We start from the raw sequence: 27,080 nt of genomic DNA on the forward strand, positions 1-27,080 counted from the left end.
CTGCACTGTTTCTGGGGGTAAGGCCAGCCATTTTTCGTTTTAATCAGATCTGCTTGGAAACTCGCATTTCCACTGCCTCGGGGGCATTTTTGGAACGAAGTTGTGGGGTCCTTGGGCAGCGGATCAGGCTGTGCTCAGTAAGCGTAGAAATTTATAGGATTTCTCCCAGGGCATCGGGCTATTCCAAGCCAATTTCTCAAGTTAAAGCCCATCAGGGCAGCACTAAACTCAGTGTGTTTACTCGGATTTCCCCTCGCTTTCCATATGTCAGTTCAATGGTCTGTCTGTGATTAAAAGCCTAATATGGGGAGATTAGCTCAATGTTCTTTCTGTCGGACAATTATAAACCTGTTTATAAAGATTGGGCTCATGCTTTTACCAAACGGGGATATTCCATCCCCTCACGACCGACCCCCAGATATTTTTACAATATGAAAAAGCACATAGGATTTCTAAAAGTTTATTTATTAGTGTCACAAGTAGGCTTACATTAACACTGCAATGAAGCTACCATGAAAATCCCCTAGTTGCCACACTCTGGCGCCTGTTCGGGTACACTGAGGGAGAATTTAGCATGGCCAATGCACCCTAACCAGCACGTCTTGCGGACTGTGGGAGGAAACTGGAGCACCCGGATGAAACCCACGCAGACACAGGGAGAATGTGCAGACTCTGCACAGACAGTGACCCAAGGCAGGAATCGAACCCGGCCCTCTGGCGCTGTGAGGCAGCAGTGCTAACCATTGTGCCACCATGCGATTTAATGCCTAATATATGATCCCACCATGCTACTCCATAACAAACCAACATTAATGTTATTGTCTTCTTCAAATTTATCAAATGTTTTTAAGGTGATGGAGCTGTGGGGGACTGTCGCTTTAAGAATTCTAATCTACTGCACCCCGCGACTCCCAATGGCCATCACTAAAATAAGTGTAGATAGTATCAACTACAATAACCTGCATTTGTATAGAGCCTTTAACACAGTAAAATGTCCAATGGCGTCCCCAATCATTGATTAGTAGTTGGAATCACTTACGGAGCTCATCAAAGTGCGTCTCGATTCCATCAGGACCTGGCACTGAGCAGATGAGTCGAGCTTTCAGGAAAGTACTCCACTTATTGACAAGGCAACAGTGACCACCATCATCATTCTGCAAGAGAAAGAGTGACTTAGCAATTGACCAAAGAAGACCATCTACCATCTCAGATGTGTGTTAAATGACAATGGAGTTATTGACTAATTGTGGCAACCAATTTCCACCAATTGGTCTACAACAGACCCAGGCAGGAAGGGAGGAAAAATCAGTCGTGATTTTTCCAATCTTTTGGAAACCATTGTTCCATAGTCACCTGTTCCTCCTAAACATGGGCAGCACTGTGGCACAGTGGTTTAGCATTGCTGCCTCCCAGCGCCAGAGATCCAGGTTCAATTCCGGCCTCAGGTCACTGTCTGTGTGGAGTTTGCACGTTCTCCTCATGTTTGCATGGGTTTCCTCCGGGTGCTCCAGTTTCCTCCCACACACCAAAGATGTGCGGGTTAGGTTGATTGGCCATACTGAATTTCCCCTTGTGTCAGTGGGGTTACAAAGAACAATGAACAGTACAGCACATGTACAGGCACTTCTGCCCACCAATCCTGTGCCGTACACATTGTCCTATCTAGACCAACTGCCTGTATCCCTCTATTCCCCGCCTGTTCATGTATCTATCCAGATAAGTCTTAAATGTCACTAACGTATCTGCCTCAACCACCTCACTTGGCAGCGCATTCCAGGCCCCCACCACCCTCTGTGTAAAAAAACTTCCCCCGCACATTTCTACTGAACCTTTTCCCCTTTACCTTGAATGTGGGGTTTTGGGGATAGGGTCTGGATGGGATTGTTGTTGGTGCAGGCTTGCTGGGCTGTAGGGATCCCCCTTCTGCACTGAAGGTCGGATGTCTCTCTGACTCGCTTTGGCATTCCTTCAGCGTGAAACACACTTCCAACGTACTTACTCAAAACCGACAGCTCCACTGAACCATGCCACCCTTTCCGTTCAACATTCAGATTGGTCACAGCTCGCAGATGTGAAAGGGCTGGGTTTTGACCAACCGTAACACTTTAGTTCCCCAGTTAGATCGAGAACTTCAGCTCCGCTAGCTGGGCTAAATTTAAACTCTGGCTGCTGAGCTGGAAGCGTAATAGTCTCAATGACAGTTCCTCCACTTTCAGCATCCCTGCCTGTTTTAGATTTGATGTGGAGATTGTTTTAACTCGCTCTTCTACTCATCCTCCCATCAGAGAGAACTCTCCCCATAAGAAAGCAGGAGCGATGTTAACATTTTTGATTCGGAACGCTCGATACTGCAGCTTCCACATCAGCTGACGGGGAGAATCTCGCGGAGTCTCCGATCGCGCACACTTACCAGACAGATCCTTCCGATCCTCGAGTGAATGGCTGAGCTGCCGCTGTCGCTGGATTTCTCCCGGAAGAAGAAGTAAAGTTTGTCGTCGTTTCTCTCGCCGCTGTCCGGGATTAACTGAGCGTGGACGAACGCTGGGTCTGAAACAAGGGAGGCACACAATGAACACTCTTGCACAAGGGAAGAGAAGACTTGCATTGATACGGCATTTTTCACACGCACCAGACAATCCCAGCGTCTTACAGCCTCTGAAGCACTTTTGAAGTATCGTCGCTATTGTTATTTCGGACACATGGCAACCAATTTGCACATAGTAGCTCCCACAGACAGCAAGATGATAATGACCAGATGACTTGGTTTATTGTTGAATCAATATTGGCCACAATGCCAGGGATTTAATTCCTTGCTCTTCTTCAGAATAGTAGCCACGAGATCTTTTACTTCAACTGCATCTTTTACTAATGTAGTGGGAGGGTATCTGGCATAGCATAATGTGGAACTGGGCAACAGTACCATCTACAGCGTAATGTAAAGAGACACACGATGGCATGTGGAGTGGCATCGTGGCACAGTCGTTAGCACTGCTGCCTCACACTGCCAGGGACCCGGGTTCGATTCCCTCTTGGGTGACTGTGTGGAGTTTCTCCCTGTGTCTGTGTGGGTTCCCTCCGGGTGCTCCAGTTTCCTCCCACAGTCCAAAGATGCGCAAGTTAGCCGGATCGGCCATGCTATATTGCCCCTTAGTGTCCCAACAGGGGCACGATGGGCTGAATGGCCTCCTGTTGTGTTCTGAACTTCGATGTTTCTACAAAAAACAAAAACCTGAGAATTATGCTTCAGAACCTGTAGCTTGTGAGTGTCCATCACGATGGCACAGTGGTTAACACTGTTGCCCCACAGCTCCAGGGACCTGGGTTTGATTTCCGGCTTGGGTCACTGTCTGTGGGAGTTTGCACGTTCTCCCCGTGTCTGCGTGGGTTTCCTCCGGGTGCTCTGGTTTCCTCCCACAATTCAAAGATGTGTGGATTAGGTTGATTGGCCAGGCTAAATTAGTGTCCCGGGATGTGTAGGTTAGAGGGATTAACAGGGTAAATGTGTAGGGTTGTGGGGATAGGGTCTGGGGTGGGATTGTTGTCGACGCAGACTCGATGGGCCAGATGGCCTCCTTCTGCACTGTTGGGTTTCTACGGTTCTATGAGAATAGTGAGATCTCAGTCTATGATAGCGAGCGACAGGAGAAGCTGTATCCAGTGGGTCAACGATGTGAACCCTATCTGCTGTTTAAGACCGAATACAGGGAGACTCAGAGTTAAACTACAGCTTGAATAAAAGGGGGCTTCAGAACACTATTTGCAGCCACCTCCCAGGAGTTGTTGTGAAGTCAGGTTAGTGCAGGCCTGCTGAACAGACCCTACCCTTGTCTCAAGCCAATGTGAAATGAATGATGAACGACAAGCGGCGCGAAAACTAAAAATACAATCAATTTATAAAATGTTAAAGGATTGTTATTTTACCTGTACTAATTCTGACTATTCCCAAACTCTTGCATAATGAGACTCAAAGGTAAAAAGGTCTGTTGGAATTGTGATGGATTAGAATTGTACTGGAATCAAGTACGCATGGAGCAATTTGGACATGTTACTGACTGAACATGAGTTACTACCGAGAGTTAGTTCTTGCATGTTTATCTGGAAGCAGACCAAGTTATTATACACGTGGGCTCTGAACTTCATATGGCCAAGTAGTTTTGAAAGGTTTCGGGATATTCAGTAATACTGTAGCTTATCTCCCATGGGGCAGAAGATCTATTCAAGAAATTCCTTTCTTTTTTAGTTTTTCTCCTCCTAACCCACCCCCTACCCTGCTATCCAATATATGAGATCCTCATTGTATTGTATCACTTGGCAGTGCATTCTATACTGAGGTGAGTGTTGTAGCAAGAGATCCTGGCCTAGATATACAATGGCGCCATGGATATTTCTTGTGCAAAATGGGTCTCTAGGCACCCAGTATGGTGGACAGGGCGGGCACACACTCATTGGATGCCGGGAGTGTGCCACCATATTGGTAAAGGCAAAATAAGAGCCATCCAGGGACCGTGCATGAAATAATAAAGTCCTTTGCATCAGAAATTCGTAGGTCTGGAAACTATTTGAGACTTCCCCACCCCATGCATAATTGCTAAGCTATTTCAGAGGGTAGTTAAGAGTCAACCACATTACTGTGAGTCTGGAGATACAAGTAGGCCAGATCTGGTAAGGACAGCAGATTTCTTTCCCTAAAGGTCATTAATGAACCCAGTAGGTGGAATTTTCTGGCCACGTGCATCCCAAGACTAGAAATTCCCACCTGAGATCAACGGACCTTTACGTGGTCCGCTGAACTTTCTGTCCCACCCGACACGATTCCCACGGCGGGCAGGACAGAAAAATTCCACCCAATGGGTTTTTATGTCAATCCAGTAGTCTCATGGTCACCATTATGGGCAGCACGGTGGCACAGTGGTTAGCACTGCTGCCTCACAGGACCAGGGATCCAGGTTCAATTCTAGCCTTGGGTGACCGTCTGTGCAGAGTCTGCACGTTCTCCCCGTGTCTGCGTGGGTTTCCTCCGGGTGCTCCGGTTTCCTCCCACACTCCAAACATGTGCAGGTGAGGTGGATTGGCCATGCTAAATTGCCCCTTAGTGTCCCAGGATGTGTAGGTTGGGAGATTGGTGGGGTAAATATGTGTGATTTATGGGATAGAGTCTGGGTAAGATGCTTTGTCGGAGAGTTGGTACATACTCAATGGGCCAAATCACCTGCTTCTGCACTGTAGGGATTCTATGAATGATACTGGATGTTCAATTGAATCTAAATTTCCCAGCTGCTGATGTAGGATTTGATCTCACGTTTCTGAGTCATTCGTCCAGGTCTCTAGATTGGTATCCCAATGATAAACCACTACGCTACCGTACCTGGAGTTTGCTCTCTGGTGACCCCTGCTGGAAATGCATGCATGGTTCAGGATTTGATTTGGTAGTGAAACTCCTGGAGTTGAATAACCTGCCAGTACTCTGTCACTGCTCATGTGTGAATAATAATCACCAATAGGTGCCAAAGACATCTGTTGAACTGTCTCCACCAAAGAGCCAATGGTTTCAGGAAGCAAGGGGAGAAAGATGCTGAGAAAAGAAGATTAATAGGTTGAAAAAATCTAGTCTGGTTCGAATAGAATAAAATCCTACAGTGCAGAAAGAGGCCATTTGGCCCATAGAGTCTGCACCGACAACAATCCCACCCAGGCCCTATCCCTGTAACCCCACATATTTACCCTGCTAATCCCCCAGACACTAAGGGGCAATTTAGCATGGCCAATCCACCTAACCCGCACATCTTTGGACTGTGGGCGGAAACCCACGCAGACACAGGGAGAACGTGCAGACTCCACACAGACAGTGCCCCGAGGCTGGAATCGGACCCGGGTCCCTGGCGCTGTGAGGCAGCAATGTTAACTGGTTAGTTCATAGGTCTCATGGCATCAAATTATTTGGTGGTGCCCTTCATTCCCCCTTTTATTTAATGGACAAATCTGATCTTTTAAATATGCAGAAATACATAGGGTAAAACAGGAGGATGGAGAGAGACAAGAGGGAGGAGAACAAAGGATAAACCAAGGGAGAAGGAGATAGATAAGAGATTTATAGAGTAATGGGATCCAGGGGGGTAACAAAAGACATATGCGTCGGAATTCTCCCACCCCGCCTGCCACGGAATCGGAGCGGGCGAGGGGCGGACAATGGAAATGTCCGTTGAACTCGGGTGGGAATTTCCAGTCTCGTTCGAGCGGGGCCATAAAATCCCACCTATGGAGTCGGAAGGGTAAAAAGTCAGGGAAATAGAGGGAGGAGCGGACAGGCAGGGAGAGGGCAGAACTAGAAGAAACGGAGAGACAAAGAGAGAGGGTTGGAGACAGGTAAAAATGGCAGGGCAGAGGAAATGAGAGAGAAAGGTAAATGGGGCGGGTGGAGAAGGCAAGAGAAATTGTTTTCTGCTTGATGCACCTGACAGGGAATGTCGCTCACTCCTCATTAATCTGTCTGCCCTGCATCATGAGGTATTGCCAGGCAATCTGGTTGAAACTGAACAGATAATTAGCCTCTGCTGTGGGAACAAAGAAGGCAGCGGGGAAAAAAAAATGCTACGGCAGATAATGCTACAATTATGCTTCTTTTGTGCACAGTCCCCTGCGTACAGTCACAGTTACAGGTACAAAGCGTTACAGGAGGGAGCCCTGTCAGTGGACCCTGAGTCCCCCACCTGAGGACGGACCTAGTGCCCAGGTCGATGGGAGGGAGGGAGGATCAGCTCGAATCGGCTCTCTACTTTTCCTTCTCTGTCGGCTGCGTGTATCCTCTGTGTGACTTTACAGCACACGGATCTGCTTTGCTCTTGTAAGCCGATGACAGCTGGCAAAGATCAGAGCAGTAGAAAGCCAAACTTGCAAAGAAAAGGATGGTGTCATATTTTTTTCACATTTCTAGAACAATCTGTGCCCATGAATTGTTTGCTGCTGGGAGGCGGGGATGAAGAGAAGCAGGAATATCTTCTGTTGTGGCAGGCATTGGATCAGAGGAAATATTCATAAACCTTGTTCCAAAATGTCACTACACATAGCCACAGGAGCAACAGGTTATCACCTCGAGGGAGATTTTTTTCCTCAGTGGTAATAATCATAGAATCCCTGCAGTACAGGAGGAGGCCATTCGGCCCATCCAGCCTGCACCGACAACAATCCCACCCAGGCCCTATCCCCGTAACCCCACATATTTACCCTGCTAATGCCCCCTGACACTGAGGGGCCTAGCGGTGACACAGTGGTTAGCACTGCTGCCTCACAGCGCCAGTGATCTGGGTTCGATTCCCGCTTGGGTCACTGTCTGTGTGGAGTTTGCACGTTCTCCCCGTGTCTGCATGGGTTTCCTCCAGGTGCTCTAGTTTCTTCCCACAGTCCAAAGATGTGCGGGTTAGGTTGATTGGCCATGCTAAAATTGCCCCTTAGTGTCAGAGGGTTAGTAGGGTAAATAAGTAGGGTTATGGGGATAGGGTCGAGGTGGGATTGTGGCCGAATGGCCTCCTTCTGCACTGTAGGGATTCTATGATTCTAACCTCCACATCTTTTGGACTGTGGGAGGAAACCGGAGCACCCGGAGGAAACCCATGCAGACACGGGGAGAATGAGGAAACTCCACACAGACAGTCACCCAAGGCTGGGAATCGAACCTGGGTCCCTGGCGCTGTGAGGCAGCAGTGCTAACCTTCAAGAGTTAAGCAAAGAGCAGATAAATGATAGACCAGCCCATTTGATAAGATGTATTTTTGTTGTATCACGGGGACTGCTTAAATACTTGAAATATTTTGGCTTTTAACTGCTAACAACGTATAACTCAGTCACGTCGACATGAGTATGGCTTTAAACTGACACCAGTAACCCTAGAGCTGTGTCTATTTACACAGCTGCTGGAGGATGGGGATATCATGCCAGCTGAGCCCAGCTGTTGGACACCACTCCGATGCTGCAACTAAACAGGACCAGAGTGGGCCAAGGTACGAGGGGGGGAATGGGACAGTTTACTGCGAGCGGGCAATGGCTTGTAGAACATAATGAGGGGAAAATGTCAGCGACTGCCTCCTTATCCAGGCTTGGGAGTGAAATCACATTGTTATCACACAGCACAGCAACTGTTCAGTTTTGGTTTTCTTAGCTGACGATAGATGTTGTTGCTACGGAAAGAGTGCAGTGAAGGATTCCCAGACCGATTCCTGGGATGGCGACACTGACGTATGAGGAGAGATTGAGTTGGTTAGGATTATATTCGCTGGAGTTTAGAAGAACGAGGGGGGATCTCATAGAAACCTATAAAATTCTAACAGGATTAGACAGGGTAGATGGAGGAAGGATGTTCCTGATCACGGGGGAGTCCAGAACCAGGGGTGATAATCTGAGGATACAGGGTAAACCTTTCAGGACTGAGATGAGGAGAAATTTCTTCACCCAGAGAGTTGTACACCTGTGGAATTCTCTACCAGAGAAAGTAATTGAGGCCCAGTTTTCAAGAAGGAGTTAGACATAACGCTTGGGGCAAAGGGGGTCAAATGATATGGGGGGAAGGTGGGATCAGGTTGGATAATCAGCCATGATCATAATGAGTAGCAGAGCAGGCGCAAAGGGCCGAATGGCCTCCCCTGATTCTATTTTCGATGTTTCTATATTGGAAGCAAAAGCTCCTGCAACTAAGACTGGGGATCATTTTAACAACAACAAGTCAATGGCAAACTGACACTGGAAAGTAAAATGGGGTGACGTGTAAAACTAGCCAGTCAGATTTTCCTCCAGGCAGCTTTTAAAATAAAGTAAAAGTTTATTTATTAGTCACAAGTAAGGCTTACATTAACACTGCAATGAAGTTACTGTGAAAACCCCCTGGGAGCCACACTCCGGTGCCTGTTCGGGTCAATGCACCTAACCAGCACGTCTTTCAGACTGGGAGGAAACTGGAGCACCCGGAGGAAACCCACGCAGACACGGGGAGAACATGCAAACACCACACAGCCAGTGACCCAAGCCAGGAATTGAACCCGGGCGCTGTGAGGCAGCAGTGCTAACTACTGTGCCACTGTGCTGCTGTGGTAAAGCTTAGGTTAAAACTAACTCCAGGGTCTCACAAACGTCACAAAGCAAAGTACTCATGAGGAAGGATGATTGGCCCATCCCTGTGTAGAAACCCACATCCCACTATCACAGCACCTAATGAATCATACTAAATTCTATATCAGCACCTAATGAATAATACTAAATGGTTCCTCCACTGTCCCACCCAAAAGATTCTTTATTTTTCACACGTTGAGCTTTCTGATATTAGTCCCGAACTTGCCTTTTACCAGTTTGTGCCGCTATCCCCCGCACCCTGCTGTCATGGTTTAATATTAAGTTAAAGTTTATTTGTTGGTCACAAGTAAGGCTTACATTAACACTGCAATGAAGTTACTGTGAAATTCCCCTAGTCGCCACACTCCGGCATCTGTTCGGGTCAATGCACCTAACCAGCACATCTTTAGACTATGGGAGTAAACCCATGCAAACACGGGGAGAACGTGCAAACTCCACACAGACAGTGACCCAAGCCGGGAATTGAACCTGGGTCCCTGGCGCTGTGAGGCAGCAGTGCTAACCACTGTGCCACCGTGCTCCCACTATGGGCAATAAGCAGGCCAATTGGCATCCTGGCCACTTATGAAACCTGTTCATATCCATTATTCCAGAAGAATCGGCAAATGCTCTGCTGGTTTACAATTCAAGGGAAATATTACCACCAATATATTACACACAGGGAGGGATTTTCCAGCACCCCACCGTGGCATATTTTCCAGTGGGGGAGGCAGCTCGCCATTGGCCAGTGGTGGGGTCTTCCAGACCTGCTGATGTTGTTTCCATGCCACATACCCTGTGCTGCTGTGTAAAGTGCACAGCGGTGTGTGGGGGGTGGTGGGGTTTGGTGGGGGGGGCGGGGTGCGGGGGGTGGGAACTCCATCAGCAAGACTGGAAGATGCCACCGGTAGGAAAGGCTGAAAAATCCCAATCAAGAATTCCTCTTGCTCGCTCATTTCTACATTGCAGCAGTTCCTGTACTCCAGACATGCTCCAGCCGTTCATTCACTCACTGGTCCCTTTGTCTCATGAGTCTTCTCTGAATGAGAGAAGTTGCCCCTTTCTGAATTCCCTGATCTTAATAAACAAGCATTCTGGGGTTTATTAACAGGGGCATAGAGTACAAGAACAAGGAGGTGATGCTGAATTTATACAAGACACTAGTTAGACTTCAGCTGGAATATTGTGCACCATTCTGGGCGACACACTACAGGAAGGATGTGAACGCAGTGGAGAGAGCGCAGAAGAGGTTTACAAGAATGGTTCCAGGGATGAGAAGCTTCAGTTACGAGGACAGATTGGAGAGGTTGGGATTGTTCTCCTTGGAGAGAAGAAGGATAAGGGGAGATTCGATAGAGATGTTCAAAATCATGAGGGGATTGGACAGAGTAGAGAGGGAGAAACTGTTCCCGCTCATAATAGGGTCAAGAACAGAAGGGCACGGATTTAAGGTGAATTTTAAAAGAAGCAAACGTGATGTGAGAAAAATCTTCTCACACAGCGCGTTGTTGGGGTCTGGAATGCGTTGCCTGGGAGTGAACTGGAGGCAGCTTCAATCGAGGCATTCACGAGGGCATCAGCTGATTACTTGAATAGAAACAATGTGCAGGGATGCGGGGAAAAGGCAGGAGGAGAAGGCACTAAGTCACGATATTCGATGGGAGAGTCAGTGCAGACACGATGGGCCGAAAGGCCTCTTTCGGTGCAGTAACAGTTCTGTGATTCAGAGGTTGCTTAACAAACAGTCGGGAGAAAAAAATGATTATGGCAAACTTGCTGTTCCAGCACCAACAGCAGGTTTTAGTTGAACATAACAAAATGTGTCCATGTGTTTGAAAGACTGTGGCCCTGATTTTGCCGGCACGCTCGCCTTGAAACCGTGGCGGGCGAGGCTCGCTTCACAGAACGGCATTCTTCGTTGCCCTTGGACACAATCTTACGAGCCTCGGGCGGGCGTGCCGGTAAAATTCCGGCCTGTGTTTTGCGTTCTGATGTACTGACAACTGAATTACAATCATATAAATTACCCTTTATTTTCCTTTAGCTGTAATCGACCTGGAGTATTTAAGTGCGATATTCAATATTGGCAATTTTGATTTTTTAAAATGCTTTGTCCGTGTTCGGATACTGGTTAACCTGCTCTGCATTTTCTGCAGTTTTGAATTTTAAGCATTTGCAGTCTTCCCTTTGTCTCTGCTGAAGCTGACACTCTCCGGTTCATTCTACACACAAACACGAGAGCTGGTGGAAGGTGGGCTTCTGTTTCCCTCAGAGAGAGGCACTGTAATCATACCCTGCACAGGCTAAGTGGCAGCGTTAACACCCCTTCACAGCCCCAGAGTCGGGAAAAATACTTCCTCCCTCCAACAGGCTAATAACATCATTCAGCCTTACTGCGGTGGAGACGTCAACAGTTAATTTACAAAGAAAATAGGGAGAGAGGGGCTGCTGCGTCCTTTCAACATTCCCGGGGATGATAATCCTGTGTTCAGAGCTATCTCAACAAGGCAAGCTAAGAAATAAATTCCTCCATCCAGCTGCCCTGCTCCCGTTAGCATTTATTGTGGCTGACGCGGTGAAAGATGTGAGGCTGTGTGCCTGTCACATCTTGTCACCGTACCACATACCGCTTGGGATATGAGCTTCGCCTGCAGGTGGGAGACTGCATACAGCCGCATTTCCTCAGCCCATCCGCAGTCACATCCTGGTGGAACAGCAGGATTGCAACCCAGTGAGTCACCGATCACACAATGGGGTAAAGCCACTGTCAGAAATAACGGATGAGTGAATGCCAGGCTGCCAGGGAAAAGGGACAGAGGGCCCAGGGCATCGTTGTGGAATGAGTAACTCAATTCCCACCTGAGGAAACAGGGATACCACATCAGTGTATAGTAACCCTTGCCCAGCTGGATTAGAAAGCTCTTCCACGGTTACGCAGTGCTTAACCCCTTGGCCTGCTGAACAAAGTGAGGCCACAGCCTTCATTTTCACCCAGTCGGGGTGACTCGGGAATCCTTTAAAAATAGTGGGTGGGTCCCAATTCCGGGATTCCGGTCCCCATTCCCGGGCTGGTTGATTTTCGGACAGGGTGTGGGCTGGTTCCTGTGAAGAGCTTGCACCTGGCACTCCCGGACCTGGCCAGCTCCATTGCTGAGATAGGCATCTGCTTCTCCTCTGCGATTCTCGAGGGGTCGGGCCAGGTTTTTGAAGAATGATAGTTCATGGCCCTTCAGAGGAACCATGAACCCTGGTCTGCATGAGGGGACCTCTTATAAGGTACATTCAAATGATTCTCCTCATGCCCCCTATGCCAAGCTCTGCCCCTCCATCCACCCCAATGGTAACTCATGCCACCTCTGCCAAGCTGTGGCAGTTCCAAGCCCATTGTCTGACTACACACTGCCTAGAAACAATGAACCCTATATGGAAGAATGAAATTGGTAAGACAAGCTTTAAAAATATTAACTCATTCATAACATTCTCCTATGTTGAAAAAATATAATTTCACGACAATCTAAATCAAAATGTCAATCATCCAGACCCTTTAAAGTGTCAACAAAAACCACAAACCCTCGAAAGCACTTAACTTGTGTGAACTAACATTATGAAATTGACAACAGAGATCGGAGAGCCTGAGCTGTCACCCAATGTTTCCTCACCTCCAGAACTAGGTGTTGCAGTACTCTAATGGCTCTCTGGGCTCTCAGCCGAGCATACATAATGAGGCTTGGCTGAGAGCCCAGACATCCATTAAGCTTATTGAAACAGCTGCCTGTATTCTTGTTCCCGGCTTGGCTGGCCTGTTTCCAGCCTGCATCTGCCCCTCCACCGCCACCGCCCCCACCCTCACCCCCCAGCTGGCTATCAACATCCCACGTTTGTATGTTTTCTCCTGAGGAGGATGGTTGAAGTCGGGAATTTTCTTGACTCCCGCATCAAGGATGAAAATCCAATATCATGACAGATTGGGCCTCAGGAAAGACGTTGCTTTTGTCAGGCTATAGCATATGACAAGCAGAGCCACCTTCAAGCCAGTCCTCCATTCCTTTCACAACTTCTTGAATTTTTCCCTGCCTTGTTGTCCTGATATTTTGTCCAGTCTTTTGATCCTTGCCTGAACCTCAGTGATGATAGATTTGTGAGGGAACCGCAATGTCAAACGCAAAGTTACAAGGCTGTACTTGGAGAGGAGCTCAAAGGCTGGGCTGTAATCTGGGCCCCCTACACATGCCCTCCTCCCCCGACACCCCTTTCCATTTGGTGTAATTCTGGTATCCCAGAAACCGCAATCGATCGTCGCGCTCACTCACCGTTCAGCCAACGGGAATTGTACTGGTCGGTCCTCATGGCGGTTTGCTTGCCCATGGTGCGAAAGATGGCGGCGTCCGTTCCCATGAAGTCAATGTAAACGCCCGCATAGAGTTCACCGTCTGTCAAGAGGTAAAAAGAACGTCTGACTGAGAAAGAGCAGGGCGGAGGGGAATTAAATCGATCTAATGCCGTGAACTAACCTCGACAGCTGGCATACGAGAATAATATTCAAATGGAGACCAAGTGGCTATGGATTCAATTATAACAAGCCTAAAGCAACCTCCTTATTAAATGCGCATTAACTGTAAGAATGAATAGTCTCTCGCCCCTCACTGTTGGTTCGCAGGAACTGTTCGTTCCTCTGTTTGTGTCCAATGGAGTTAACAAAACTGCAGTCTGGGAACGTGTTAGCATTATATTATTATTTCACAATGAGTTTGACATACTTGCTTAGCAGGAACACAGGGGATTGGGTGATTAAGTGAGATGTCACACCCTGTGTTGGATCATAGAATCCTACAATTCAGAAGGAGGCCATTCGGCCCATCGAGTCTGCACCGACCACAATCCCGCCCAGACTCTATCCCCATAACCTCATGCATTTACTCTAGCTAGTCCCCCTGACATTAAGGGGCAATTTAGCGTGGCCAATCCACCTAACCTGCACATCTTTGGATTGTGGGAGGAAACCAGAGCACCTGGAGGAAACCCATGCAGGCACAGGGAGAATGTGCAAACTCTAGACAGACAGCGACCCACGCCTGGAATTGAACCCAGGTCCACGGCACTGTGAGGCAGCAGTGCTAACTACCATGCCACCCTGTTCACCTCTGGCATTCTGGTTTGAATCCATATTGGGCTGTTGCGGATCAGGGTCTTGGCTTTGCACTGACTCAGAGTGGCAAGAATCGGGTTAGTCTGGGCCAGGTTGCTTCAGGCTGCAAATGTGTAGACGAGGACATAACTACCTGTCACCTTCCATTAATTGGGGCGGCACGGTGGCACAGTGGTTAGCACTGCTGCTTCACAACGCCAGAGACCTGGTTCGATTCCCAGCTTGGGTCACTATCTGTGTGGAGTTTGCACGTTCTCCCCGTGTTGGCGTGGGTTTCCTCCGGATGCTCCAGTTTCATCCCACAGTCCAAAGATGTGCAGGTTGGCTGGATGTAAAATTGACCCTAGCGTCAGGGGGACCAGCAGGGTCTGGGTGGGATTGTGGTCGGTGCAGACTCGATGGGCCAAATGGCCTCCTTCTACACTGTAGGGATTCTATGATTCAATGAAAGGATGGTAAAGAGATGGCCTTTCCCAGAGCTGAAATATGGAATGGTTCACCGGTATCCTGCAGGATGTGCAGAAGTGGGACAGTTCCCAACCATATATATCTCCAACTGGCCCACATCTGAGTGGCCAAATCAAAGTTAGAGCATGCCAATATGCCCAGTTTACAGAAAAATATTTTTTAGAAACTGCAGTAAGCAGCAAGTCAGTCAACATTTGGAATGACAGGTAAATATTTCTGAGTGCGGATGCCTTCATTGAGAATCTTGACAAGTGGTCTAAGCGTGTGAAATATTAAATATTCCCTTCTCCATTCAGACACGATAAGGCTGCTATGCATTTTCTGTTTTTTTTTTACGAAGTTAAGGACGTATCAGGGAATGGGAAAAGCTCAATCCTTCACAGAATTCCTAAACACAACAGGAGAACGATCAGGCTGCCCAGTTGAAACCGAGGACCCAATCTTGGAAGGGAACATGCAATGATGCCCATGCTTGGAATTGTTTGGAGGTCAATGAGTCAGCCTTGAGAAAGCTACACAGAATGCGACCTGGTGGATCAGTGTACCCCACACTCCCTCCCCCCCGCCCCCACCGCACCCCCCCCCCCCCCCCCCCCCCCCCCGCCACCCCCTCCCCACACACACACACACACACACACACACACGTTCAACTCAGCTCTGGGCATGAGCAAGGCAAAAGGTTCGATGCGATTCCCAGGGCGGAATTTTCCCGTCCCGCCCGCTGCCACGGGAATCGTAGCGGGCGGGGTAGGGGCCGGACCATGCAAAGATCTGTTGACCTCGGGCGGGATTTTCCAGTTTTGGGGCGAGCGTGGCCGGAAATTCTGGCCCCCAGTCTGTTCTGACGTAACAGGCCTCAGTTGTGGCTGCAACAACTGGCTCCCGCGCCCCATAGCTGAGGAAATCAGGGGGCGGAGAGGAAGAAAATCAGCAAAGATCACTGCTCCTGAATGTTCTCCGGTGACCCTTTCTGGAATCTGGCTGCCGATATGGGAGTGGAGGGAGGATACGGTCGGGCTAGGCCTCATGGTTGAATGACGTGCTAAATGTTCAGGCCGGTGCAGAGACATGGCCACTTTGGGGTGAGACTGTGGAAGACAGTAAGAACCCTCGAAAGTGCCCTCCATCATTCAACCCTCCGCAGGAGATGAGGAGCAAATTCTATTTTTTTTCCCCTGCACATTTTACACAGGAGGAGTTCTTTGACGGCGTGAGGGAGGGAAGTGGCAGTACAGGAGGGGCGGGGAGACAATTGAAAGGAATTCAAAACACGAGTCCGGGCACACATCTGGAAAGACAATCTTCCTTCAATGCAAATTCCAGTCTGCATTCCAGGTGTTCATTGGCGAAGGGACCTTAATCACGGACAATGATGTTGGCTGAATTAGTGCACCCAGAATCGCTCAAGCACACGCAAACAATCACAACAACATTGTTTGCCACTGACAGACCAGTCTGATTGCCTTCAATCCGTCCACTGACAATGACTGGTGTTGAAAGTTAACTATTCCAGTGGGACCAGTCATTGACAGCAGGATAACATGCAAGGCCACCCACCCACCTCCCACTAGCTTCCCCCACCGCCCCCTCCCTCCCCCGCAACTCTTCAACTCCACCCCACCCACCTCCCCCCATCTCCCCTTCCTTTGCTGTTCTGGACCTGTCAATAAAACTAACAGTGCCGAGGAAGAGTAGTGAAACACTCACTAATTAATGATGACACACTGTCAAGCTTGGGGTCATAGGAACACTTGCCCTTGCCTGATTCAACTTTTCCTGGTTCCAGATGGAAGATGTAGTCCTGAGAAAGTGAGACAAATAGAGAGAGAGAGGAAGATGTAAAAAAAGAAAGGGAGAGAAGAGAGAGAGAGAAAAGAAGGGGGGGAGGTGGGGGAGAAATAAACAACTTGTTAAACACTCACGGCAAAAGTATAAGATAGCAGAAATTGGTAACTGTCTCCCGTTTATAGAGAGACTGTGGAATACATCTCTTAATAATTGTTCTTGTATAACTCTAAAATGTGCCTCATGGCACACTGCTTATGGGTGCCACGTAAAACAGAAAACATTGTACAAATGTCCATTTAAAAACATGCTTATTCCTCAATAAACTTTAAGATTTAGTGCTCCGGAAGCAGACATTCACACAGCAGGAGCACATGTCGGAAACTTCAGCGTACGGGTCAGTGCAGCTGATTTGATGCCTGCACAATTTTCTATCCATTAATTGGACGGAGAATGATGGAGGCAGTGAATGGGGCATGCTGACATCTGCAACCGGATTCCCGATATACGTGCGCCCTTTATGTGAACCCTCGCTCTGGGGAGACACTAAATTGTAAAACCCGCCCTGATATTTTATTAAAGTAACACAGTCTTTCAATGATGCACCTCCAAGCACACCACCAGTTGGTAGTCTACTGCCTTGAGTATGCATGGCTCATTAACAGAGAAATCCACTAAAAAATGCCCTCTGTACAGCCTAGTCCTCATAAAATGGGACAACATATGCTGTTCTTTGCTCCATCACTAATAGAGAACATGCAAAACATCCATTTATCACACACTCCCCTCGTACAATTTCCAATGTGCTTTCAATAAACACTCCCAAACACAATGCTATCAATCACTTTAACTCTACACTGCAGTCCGAGGAAAAAGAAGTTAGTATATTGGCCACTATTTGACATCAGAGGATATTTGCCTCCAGGGAGTGACATCAGAGAAGAGACATTAGTACCCTGATCTGATGATGCACGAGCAAAAACTCTTCCCAAAACTGTAAAGGATTGCCCGCAGTTATTCCGTTTGAGGGACTAGGTCTTTCTGGAATCCAGCATGCGTTTGCAGGATAAAGGTCTTCCCCCACCCCCCACCCCACCCCTCCCCTCCCCACCCCTCTTTCAGATCCTATACAAAGAACAGTACAGTGTAGGAACAGGCCTTTCAGCCCACCAAACCTGCCAAAATGAGTGTCCAACTAACATCGACACTTTTCTGAATGGACGTGGTAGAATCCTAGAGCTTACCAAAGGAGCGTATTCCATATCCCCAATTAGTGTGTGATTGCAGTGGGTTTAAAAAGATTGCCGATTGTCAGGGATCACTGACATAATCCAACAGGGATGCAGGGGAAGGTAAATGCCCTCTTTACTGGTTTAAGAAAGGAGTGACACTTTATCTGAATTCCCTGAATTTAGTACGGTTGTTGTGATTGGATCTGGGTTCGTCTGTGGCTCAGTAGGAAGATGAGGAATGGGTTTGTGCTCCTGAATGTTTTAGTTGCAGTGGAAGGACTGAAATTGTGTTTCCTGTAGAGTTAATGTAGGCTTGTGGTGTATAAAAGTAATGCTCTTTCTCTGATGGTTTCATCGAGGTGTAACGACCGTGGCCGGAATCCTCCAGCCATTCATGCCAGCGGGATTCGCCTGATCCACCAGCAGCTTACCCCTGCCCGCAGGTTACCCGCCGGCATGGGGTGATGTCAATGGGAATTCCCATTGACAAGCGGCGGGACCAGAGAATCCCACTGGGAGGCCGGAGAATCTCACCCCCTATCTGTGTTCACTTGACACGAATGTATCTGTTTAAGTTCTGATGACGGGGGTAACAGTTCACTCTCACTGACATGAGCATAATGTGCAGCCTAAAAAGGGTGAAGGGTGACGGGGGAAGGTATTGGCTTGCTGATGTTCTTGAGGTTTTCTCCAACACTTATTCGTTATCAATGATTCCTTTCTCCCCCACCCCCGGGCAGTGCTCCTCTCGGAGACAGTGGTGCACTTGAATTAGCAATGAGACAGCTTGTCAGATATAAGCAGGCCCACCTGGGCCCAGATTCCCCAAGGATAACCCTCACCACACTCCTGACATCCCACGTATTGTTTCTAGCTATCCAGTTTCAAAAGTTGTCAAACATTCGAGGGAGAAAAAAATCCTTGATGGCAATTCCCAACCGTCACCCACGAAAGGAAATGCTTCCCTTCTCCCACTAACCGCAGAGGCACCATCGGGAGAAGCAGGATTTCCATTCCCCTTCAAGTGACCTTTCGAAGTGTCCTCCAAAGATTCACATTAGTCTCCACGGTTAAAGAGCAACATCTGGACGACAGCATAATCACCATATTCCTTCTCGGGTAAGGACTTGGCAAGAGTGCAACGTCTCAGCTGGCACAGATAGTTAGGCGATGGCCTAGTGGTATTATAGCTAGACTATTAATCCAGAAACTCAGCTAATGTTTTGGGGACCCGAGTTCAAATCCCGCCTCGGCAGATGGTGGATTTTAAGTTCAATTCAAAAAATCTGGAATTAAGAATCTACCGATGACCATGAAACCATTGTCGATTGTTGGAAAAACCCATCTGGTTCAATAATGTCCTTTAGGGAAGGAAACCTGCTGTCCTTACCTGGGCTGACCTATATGTGACTCCAGACCCAGAGCAATGTGTTGATTCTCAACTGCCCTCTGAAATGGCCTCGTAAGTCATTCAGTAAGGGAAACTAGAGATGGACAATAAATGCTGGCCAGCCAGCGATGCCCATGTCACGCGAATGAATTAAAAAAATTGGGGCGGCACGGTGGTACAGTGGTTAGCACTGCTGCCTCACAGCGCCAGGGACCTGGGTTCATTTCCGGCCTTGGGTCACTGTCTGTGTGGAGTTTGCACGTTCTCCCGGTGTCTGCGCGGGTTTCCTCCGGGTGCTCTGGTTTCCTCCCACGCTCCAAAGATGTGCGGGTTAGGTTGATTGGCCATGATAAATCGACCCTCATGTCGGGGGATTAGCAGGGCAAATATGTGGGGTTATGGGGGTAGGGCCTGGGTGGGATTGTGGTCAGTGCAGACTCGATGGGCCGAATGGCCTCCTTCTGCACTGTAGGGATTCTATGATTCTATGAAAAGCCAATCTTGCAACTTGTTAAAGAGACAGTCCAGTGTGCTACCGCCTGCCATTGTAGACAAGGTGCTGGCTATATTCAGCAAGGTGAGAGTGTTTAAGCAGTTAGCGCAGTCCGAAGAGTAACAATTACACAAAACACAAGCCTGTCGAAACACCGAGTGATGTAGGATTCAGTCCAACGCCGGCATCTCCACATCATGCTGTAGGATTGCCAGATATATCAGTGACAAGTGTAGAGGAACTTATTTTGGTTAGTAGATGACTTTCATGAAATGCTGGATGAAAGGTTGATAACAGTGGGACTAACCTGGGTTTACTCTAAAATCACCTGTGAGATGTCAAATGAGAGTGCAGCAAAAGATAGGAGGATTAAAAAAAACACACAGCCCATAAAAAGCATCGATTTACACCTCTCTGGGCAGCTGTGGGGTGGATGTGAAAATTGGTTTAAGCTCGAAATTCACTCTAGCCTGGTGCAGGAGAGCCCCCGTGCTTTTCTCTGTTGACTCTTGGCACATCTATTATATACACTGGGTAAAGAACCACTCCTCACTGGTGTTTTACAGGCAGTAGCATAGTGGTATTGTCACTAGACTAGTAATCCAGAGACCCAGGGTAATGTTCTGAGGACCCAAGTTCGAATCTCGCCACGACAGATGGTGAAATTTGAATTCAATAAAAAAAGTCTGGAATTAAAAGTCTAATGATGACCATGAAACCATTGTCAATTGTCAGATGGTTAAAAACCCATCTGGTTCACTAATGTCCTTTAGGGAAGGAAATCTGCTGCCCCTACCTGGTCTGGCCTACATGAGACTCCAGAGCCACAGCAATGTGGTTGACTCTTAAAGAAAATGCTTTGGAAATACACTCAGTTCAAGGACATTTTAATGGATGTTAAGGGCAATTAGGGATGGGCAATAAATGCTGGCTCAGCCATTGTTACCCACATCCCATGAGCAAATAGAGAAAAAACATTCAGGTGCAGGTCTGTCAACACTTGCAGAAGTGCAGTGCAAGCTGGGTAAAGGTTGATGGCTCATTCCAGCCTCGTGCTGTGCAGGTTGTCCTGAAGTGGCATCCATTGTTGTCCAAGATGGACCTGTTCCTGTACAGGCTGTTCTGTCATTCAATCTGTCAGGGGCCAATTTTCACTGGCCAGTTTTCCTGCCCTTTGCTCCCATCCTGATAATTATACAAACCCGCTAATTTGAATATCGTGTGCGTGTGTGCGTGTGTGTGTGTGGGGGGTGGTGGTGGTAGATGGATGGGGTTTCCATTCTGCACAACTCTGCACTCAGCCCCAATGTATTCACGCAGTGAATCCCACCTGAACGACCACTGCCAGTGGGAAACATTCCCGTTTTCCTGCCGGCGTGGGCACTTAGTCCCAAAGCGGGAGAATCTGACTCGACATGGGGCAAACAAGCAGGAATCAGTGGAACTATTTTACAGTGGGTGCACTGTGAGTCCACTGAATGGACGCCGAGGATCGGGGATTTGAATATATTTGGGAACTGGGCAAATCGAAAGATCCCGGCTGAGAAATACAAACTGCTTCACCTGAGCAGAAAAAGAAGCACCCAGCAAGGGACGATTACATAAATGGAAAGGAAATGCTGTGGGTGGGAGCCGAAGTCCCAGGTCACCTGACCTGTTCTCTTAAAGGGACATGTCCCAACATGCATAACAGAATCATTGCCCCAAGATCCTAAATCCCAGGCATTAGCACTGGCCATTTAAGTGATTGAGGGCACTTAAATTGTGCCGGGCCTCCCCCATGGTGGTAGGGGTGCCTCCCCCCCCACCCCCCGCACCAGTCACCAAGAGTCAATCCCTGACCATATCTGGGCCTGTTGTAGGCGAACTGATTTGGTTTGTTATAAGTATTCAACATTCCCATTACCATCGTATTGTGCAATTATCAGGTTGGCGGAAGGCAAGCTAATTGGATCTTTGAATCTGTTTAATAATCCCTGTGTAAAGGAATCACTCCCAGGCAGTGAGGGGACATCTGGCCCCTTGTCAGTAACTGCTTACCTCTGCCTTGCGGCCTCTGTTCACATACGTGCAGACAGGATGATAAGCTCCACTCCCACAGACGTACAGGTGTGTTCGGTTCCAAGGCTCAATAAGGCAGATAAAATTTGCACACTCGCCCTGACAGAATTAGAACAAAAGGAAGTGATTAGAATTTTGTGAACAACTGATTAAAAATCATTTCCATGACAGAGCTGAAAGTTCCCGCCAAAAATCTTGTGGAGTTATCTTGGTATTTCGTTAAAGTCCCGGATGGCACGGTGGCACAGTGGTTAGCACGGCTGCCTCACAGCATCGGAAACCCGGGTTGAGTTCCCGGCTTGGGTCACTGTCTGTGTGGAATCTGCACATTCTCCCCGTGTCTGCGTGGGTTTCCTTCGGGTGCTCCGGTTTCCTCCCACAGTCCGAAAGACGTGCTGGTTAGGTGCATTGGCCATTCTAAATTCTCCCTCAGTGTACCCGAACAGAAGTGTGGCGACTAGGGGATTTTCACAGTAACTTAATTGCAGTGTTAATGTAAGCCTACTTGTGACACTAATAAATATAGGAACATAGAAACATCAAAGATAGGAGGAGGAGGAGGAGGCCATTCGGCCCTTCGAGCCTGCTCCACCATCATCATGGTCATGGCTGATCGTCCAACTCAATCGCCTAATCCTGCTTTTTCCCCATAACCTTTGATCCCATTCGCCCCAAGTGCTTTATCTAGAATACATTCAATGTTTTGGCATCAACTGCTTCCTGTGGTAATGAATTCCAGAGGCTCATCACTCTTTGGGTGAAGAAATGTCTCCTCACCTCCGTTCTAAATGACTTAACCCGAATCCTCAGACTGTGACCCCTGGTTCTGGAGGTTCTAAAGTTAAATAAACTTTAACTTTAATACTGTAAAAAAGTCTGCAAGTTCAAATGCGTGTGAATGAAGTGTGGCAAGTCAGTTTTGGAGCGTGGCTTAGAAGCTGGCATTGTGGCAAAGAGGTTTATTCAGTCCATCTTGGCCAGACAGGATCAAGGTTTCACAGCTCAATCCTGTTGTGTATGGACCGGGCACTGTTAGTGCACAAGAGAGGGCCACAACTGTGTCATTGGAATAAGAAACCCCGTAAACATCAGGAGCCAATATGAATATGAAGGAAATTTGGCATGTCAGCTACGAATCTCACCAACTTTTACAGATGCACCATAGAAAGCATTCTTTCTGGTTGTATCACAGCTTGGTATGGCTTCTGCGCTGCCCAAAACCGCAAGAAACTACAGAAGGTCGTGAATGTAGCCCAATCCCTCATGCAAACCAGTCTCCCATCCATTGACTCTGTCTACACTTCCCGCTGCCTTGGCAAAGCAGTCAACATAGTTAAGGACCCCATGCACCCCAGACATTCTCTCTTCCACCTTCTTCCATTGGGAAAAAGATACAAAAGTCTGAGGTCACGTACCAACCGATTCAAGAACAGCTTCTTCCCTGCTGTCTTCAGATTTTTGAATGGACCTGCCTTGCATTAAGTTGATCTTTCTCTACACCCTAGCTCTGACTGTAACACTACATTCTGCACTCTCTCGTTTCTTTCTCTATAAACGGTGTGCTTTGCCTTTATGGAGCGCAAGAAACAATACTTTTCACTGTATGTTAATACATGTGACGATAATAAATCAAATCAAATGAAGCTGATGCAGATGACAGCAATGCCAGAACACAATCACTTAACCAGGCTCCCGAGCCCAGCTCTTCGTGGACACAAGAACAATTTGTATTTCTATCACATCTTTAATGTGGTTAAAAACACCCCAAAGCCCTTCACAGGAGTATTATCACAAAAATAAAACTGACCAATAAAAATTGGTTTTCTTTATAAAATGAAACTGAGCCACATGAGGCAATTTTAGGACAGGTGGCCAAAAAGCTTGGTTGGAATTAGACTCCATGGAGTATTTTGAAGAAGAAAAGCGAGGTGGAGAAACAGAGAGGTTGAGGGAGTGAATTCTGGAGCTTACGACTTAGATATCTGGAGGCATGGCTTCCAATGGCATGATGATTAAAATTGTGCACGTTCTAAAGGTCAGAATTGGAGGAGTGTACGGATCTCAAAGGGTTGGAAGAGGTTACAGATCGATGAGGATTGAGGTCCTGTCAGGATTTGGAAACCAGGTTGTAAGGATTAATGCATTGCTGGATCAGAAGCCAACGTAGTCAGCGATGGGTGAATGGGATTGGATGCCAGTGAGGATATGGATCCTGGAGACACAGTCTTCTCGGAAGAGTGAATCAAACACATTGCCTCAAAGCACAAAACTCTAGGATGGCATTGTGGGGATAAAGGAGTTGAGTAAATGACTCTCGTTGGGCTGATGGTGCTTATGGAGAATGCAAGGTGTAACGCTGGCCAGGAGGTATTAGAATAGTCAAGTCTCGAGGTAACAAAGGCACAGATGGAGCATCTAAAGCACAAACCGTGTTTGGGACAATGAACACCAGTGTCTGCCTCATGGGAAACTGAAAAGTGACACTGATGATGTGGAGACCAATTTCCTGGGGCCATTTCCTATGCACATGGTTTAATATCTCCACATCATACTTGAACCACACTGTACACTACATAGTTAGGGTCGTGAAAAAGAGGGAAGCATTTATTTCCTCAGCAAATATCATCCTTCACTTTGACAGCAACAATTATCCCACAAAGAACTTATGGAAAAAAATATTTAAAGTGATTAAGCGGGTAATATATTGTATCTCTGTCATTTGTCACAACGCTAAATATTAATAACAAAAAGTCAGTCAGGATGGAAATGTCTGATTCTGGGACTTTCTCAGAGGCTCAGGTTACACACTTGGTTATTTTTCCTGCGAGTTGGTTGTCAGCCGTGTTACTTTTGAGGGATGAGTGAGTGAAGAAGAGGAGACGGGGGCGAGAAAGGCATCGACCCTGATGGTTTAAAGGCTTCTTTGTGTTTGCACCTCTGGCCCCCCTGTTGCTGAGTCGGACAGGGAGAGGTGTGTTATTTGAAAAGAAGCAGCGTGTCACCTTGAGGAACAGCGAGAAGGGGAGGAACTAGACGGAGTGCCAGGGCCCCGGAGATCCCGAGTCTCGTAACCGCAGACAGCTGCCTTTTCTCCACATTGCTGACCCGACAATTACTCCATCCTTGTTATTGTCTAAAACGTTGGATCACTTCGAGCGATGAACACAAATACTCAGGAACTGACTGCTTTGCATTCCCCTTCCTTGATCCCAGAAGAGCAAACACTGGGTAACATTTCCTGTATTTCCATTTTCCCTTGAATCAAGGTTTCTTATTAGGCCTGTCGGGGAAGATGGTTGCTAATGGCCATTTAGGCCTCAGTCATAGCTCAGGGAGCAGCACTCTCCCCTTTCAGTCAGACAGTCATGGGTTCGAGTCCAACTCCAGGGAGTTGAGCACAAACTCTAGATTAAACACCTTGGAGTGTTGCATGTTTTAAAGTTTATTTATTAGTGTCACAAGTAGGCGTATATTAACACTGCAATGGAGTTACTTTGAAAATCCCCCTAGTTGCCGCACTCTGGCACCTGTTCGGCGTATATTAACACTGCAATGAAGTTACTCTGAAAACCCCCTAGTTGCCACACTCTGGCACCTGTTCGGGTACATTGAGGAAGAATTTAGCATGGCCAATGCAGCTAACCAGCATGTCTTTCAGACTGTGGGAGGAATCCGGAGCACCCAGAGGAAACCCACGCAGACACGGGGAGAACATGCAGGCAGGCTGGCTAATTGTTCGGTTTAAAGAGAAATGCTTGGTAGTTGTTTCCATATAGATGGCGAAAGGGACCAAAGGTTATGGGGAGAAAGCAGGATTAGGCTATTGAGTTGGACGATCAGCCATGATTGTGATGAATGGTGGAGCAGGTTCGAAAGGCCGAATGGCCTCCTCCTGCTCCTATCCTCTATGTTTCTTTGGCTGGCTGTGGGTTATAGAAACCATGACTCTTTAAGGTTATCTGTGTGTGAACGCACCAAGTATTGAGACATGCCTTAGCATCCCCCTGTCCTAACCGGTGAAAAACAGTGTGTGTTATCACGGTCGAAAGACTGTTTTATTCATACACAAGCAGCAGAAAGTCAGTAAATCCAGCAATGCTCATAAATCTGACAATAGTTAGGCAGAAATGTTATAACTGAGGATTGCTTACATGTCTGGAGACCCTCAGTTAGAAAGTTAGAAAGAAAATAGGGGTCAGTAGATGCCCATCAGCATTTATAGCAGATAAGTCAACAAGTAATTCTTGTGAGATTGGGGAAATGGGGTTTGTGGCACCGGTTCTAAAATTATATTATTATTCAGGCATTTGCTGGAGCTTGATGCAGTTTAATGAAACAATAGTATTCTTTTAAAACATTTTAGTGTGTGTGCACATGACACAGAGCAACATAACAGGTGAAACTAATTTATTTAAAATGACAACACTCTCAATCTGCCATGCCATTATTAGAGTGGAGAGGTGGTGGTGTAGTGGTATTGTCACCAGACTAGTAATCCAGAGACCCAGGGCAAGATCTGGCATACCCGGGTTCGAATCCCACCATGGGCGATGGTGAAATTTGAATTCAATAAGAACCTGGAATTAATAGTCTAATGGTGACCATGAAACCATTGACAATTGTCACAAAAACCCATCTGGTTCACAGTGCGGCACGGTGGCACAATGGTTAGCACTGCTGCCTCACAGCACCAGGGATCCAGGTTCGATTCCTGGCTTGGGTCACTGTCTGTGTGGAGTCTGCATGTTCTCCCTGTGTCTGCGTGGGTTTCCTCTCACAGTCCGACAGACGTGCTGGTTAGGTGCATTGGCCATGCTAAATTCTCCCTCAGTGTACCCAAACAGGCGCCAGAGTGTGGCGACTAGGCGATTTTCAAGGTAACCTCATTGCATTGTTAATCCATAGAATAGAATCCATAGAATGCCTACATACATAGAATGCCATAGAATTCCTGCAGAAGGAGGCCATTCAGCCCATCAAGTTTGCACCAACCACAATCTACCCTACTAATCCCCTGACACCAGGGTCAATTTAGCGTAGCCAATCAACCTAACCTGCACATCTTTGAACCGTGGGAGGAAACTGGAGCACTCGGAGGAAACCCATGCAGACACGGGGAGGGTGTGCAAACTCCACACCGACAGTGACCCGAGGCCGGAATTGAACCCGGGTCCCTGGCGTTGTGAGGCAGCAGTGCTAACTACTGTGCCACTGTGCTGCCCTAATGTAAACCTACTTATGACACTAATAAATAAACTTGAAAAAACTAAACTTTAAAAAACTTTAATGCCTTCTTTAGGGAAGGGAAATCTGCCATTCTTACCTGGCCTGGCCTACATGTAACTCATGATACACAGCAATGCAGTTGACTCTGAAATGGAGGGAAGTTAGGGATGGGCAATAAATGCA

At 47.5% G+C, this 27,080-nt stretch overlaps 1 protein-coding gene across 2 annotated transcripts in view; it reads right to left on the reverse strand.

Moving 5' to 3' along the window:
* Positions 1 to 27,080, reverse strand: part of LOC144491705 (semaphorin-3F-like) — a 240,715-nt gene that overhangs the window by 40,395 nt on the left and 173,240 nt on the right. For both annotated transcript variants that reach the window (XM_078209906.1, XM_078209907.1), the window contains 5 exons: positions 21,651 to 21,770; positions 16,418 to 16,511; positions 13,407 to 13,526; positions 2,411 to 2,547; positions 1,040 to 1,154 (listed from right to left, as the gene is read on the reverse strand). In XM_078209906.1, coding sequence (XP_078066032.1) covers positions 1,040 to 1,154; positions 2,411 to 2,547; positions 13,407 to 13,526; positions 16,418 to 16,511; positions 21,651 to 21,770 — 586 coding nt within the window. The remainder of the gene's footprint in view (positions 1 to 1,039; positions 1,155 to 2,410; positions 2,548 to 13,406; positions 13,527 to 16,417; positions 16,512 to 21,650; positions 21,771 to 27,080) is intronic.

Source organism: Mustelus asterias, chromosome 3 (genome assembly GCF_964213995.1).
Source record: "Mustelus asterias chromosome 3, sMusAst1.hap1.1, whole genome shotgun sequence".
Classification (NCBI taxonomy): domain Eukaryota; kingdom Metazoa; phylum Chordata; class Chondrichthyes; order Carcharhiniformes; family Triakidae; genus Mustelus; species Mustelus asterias.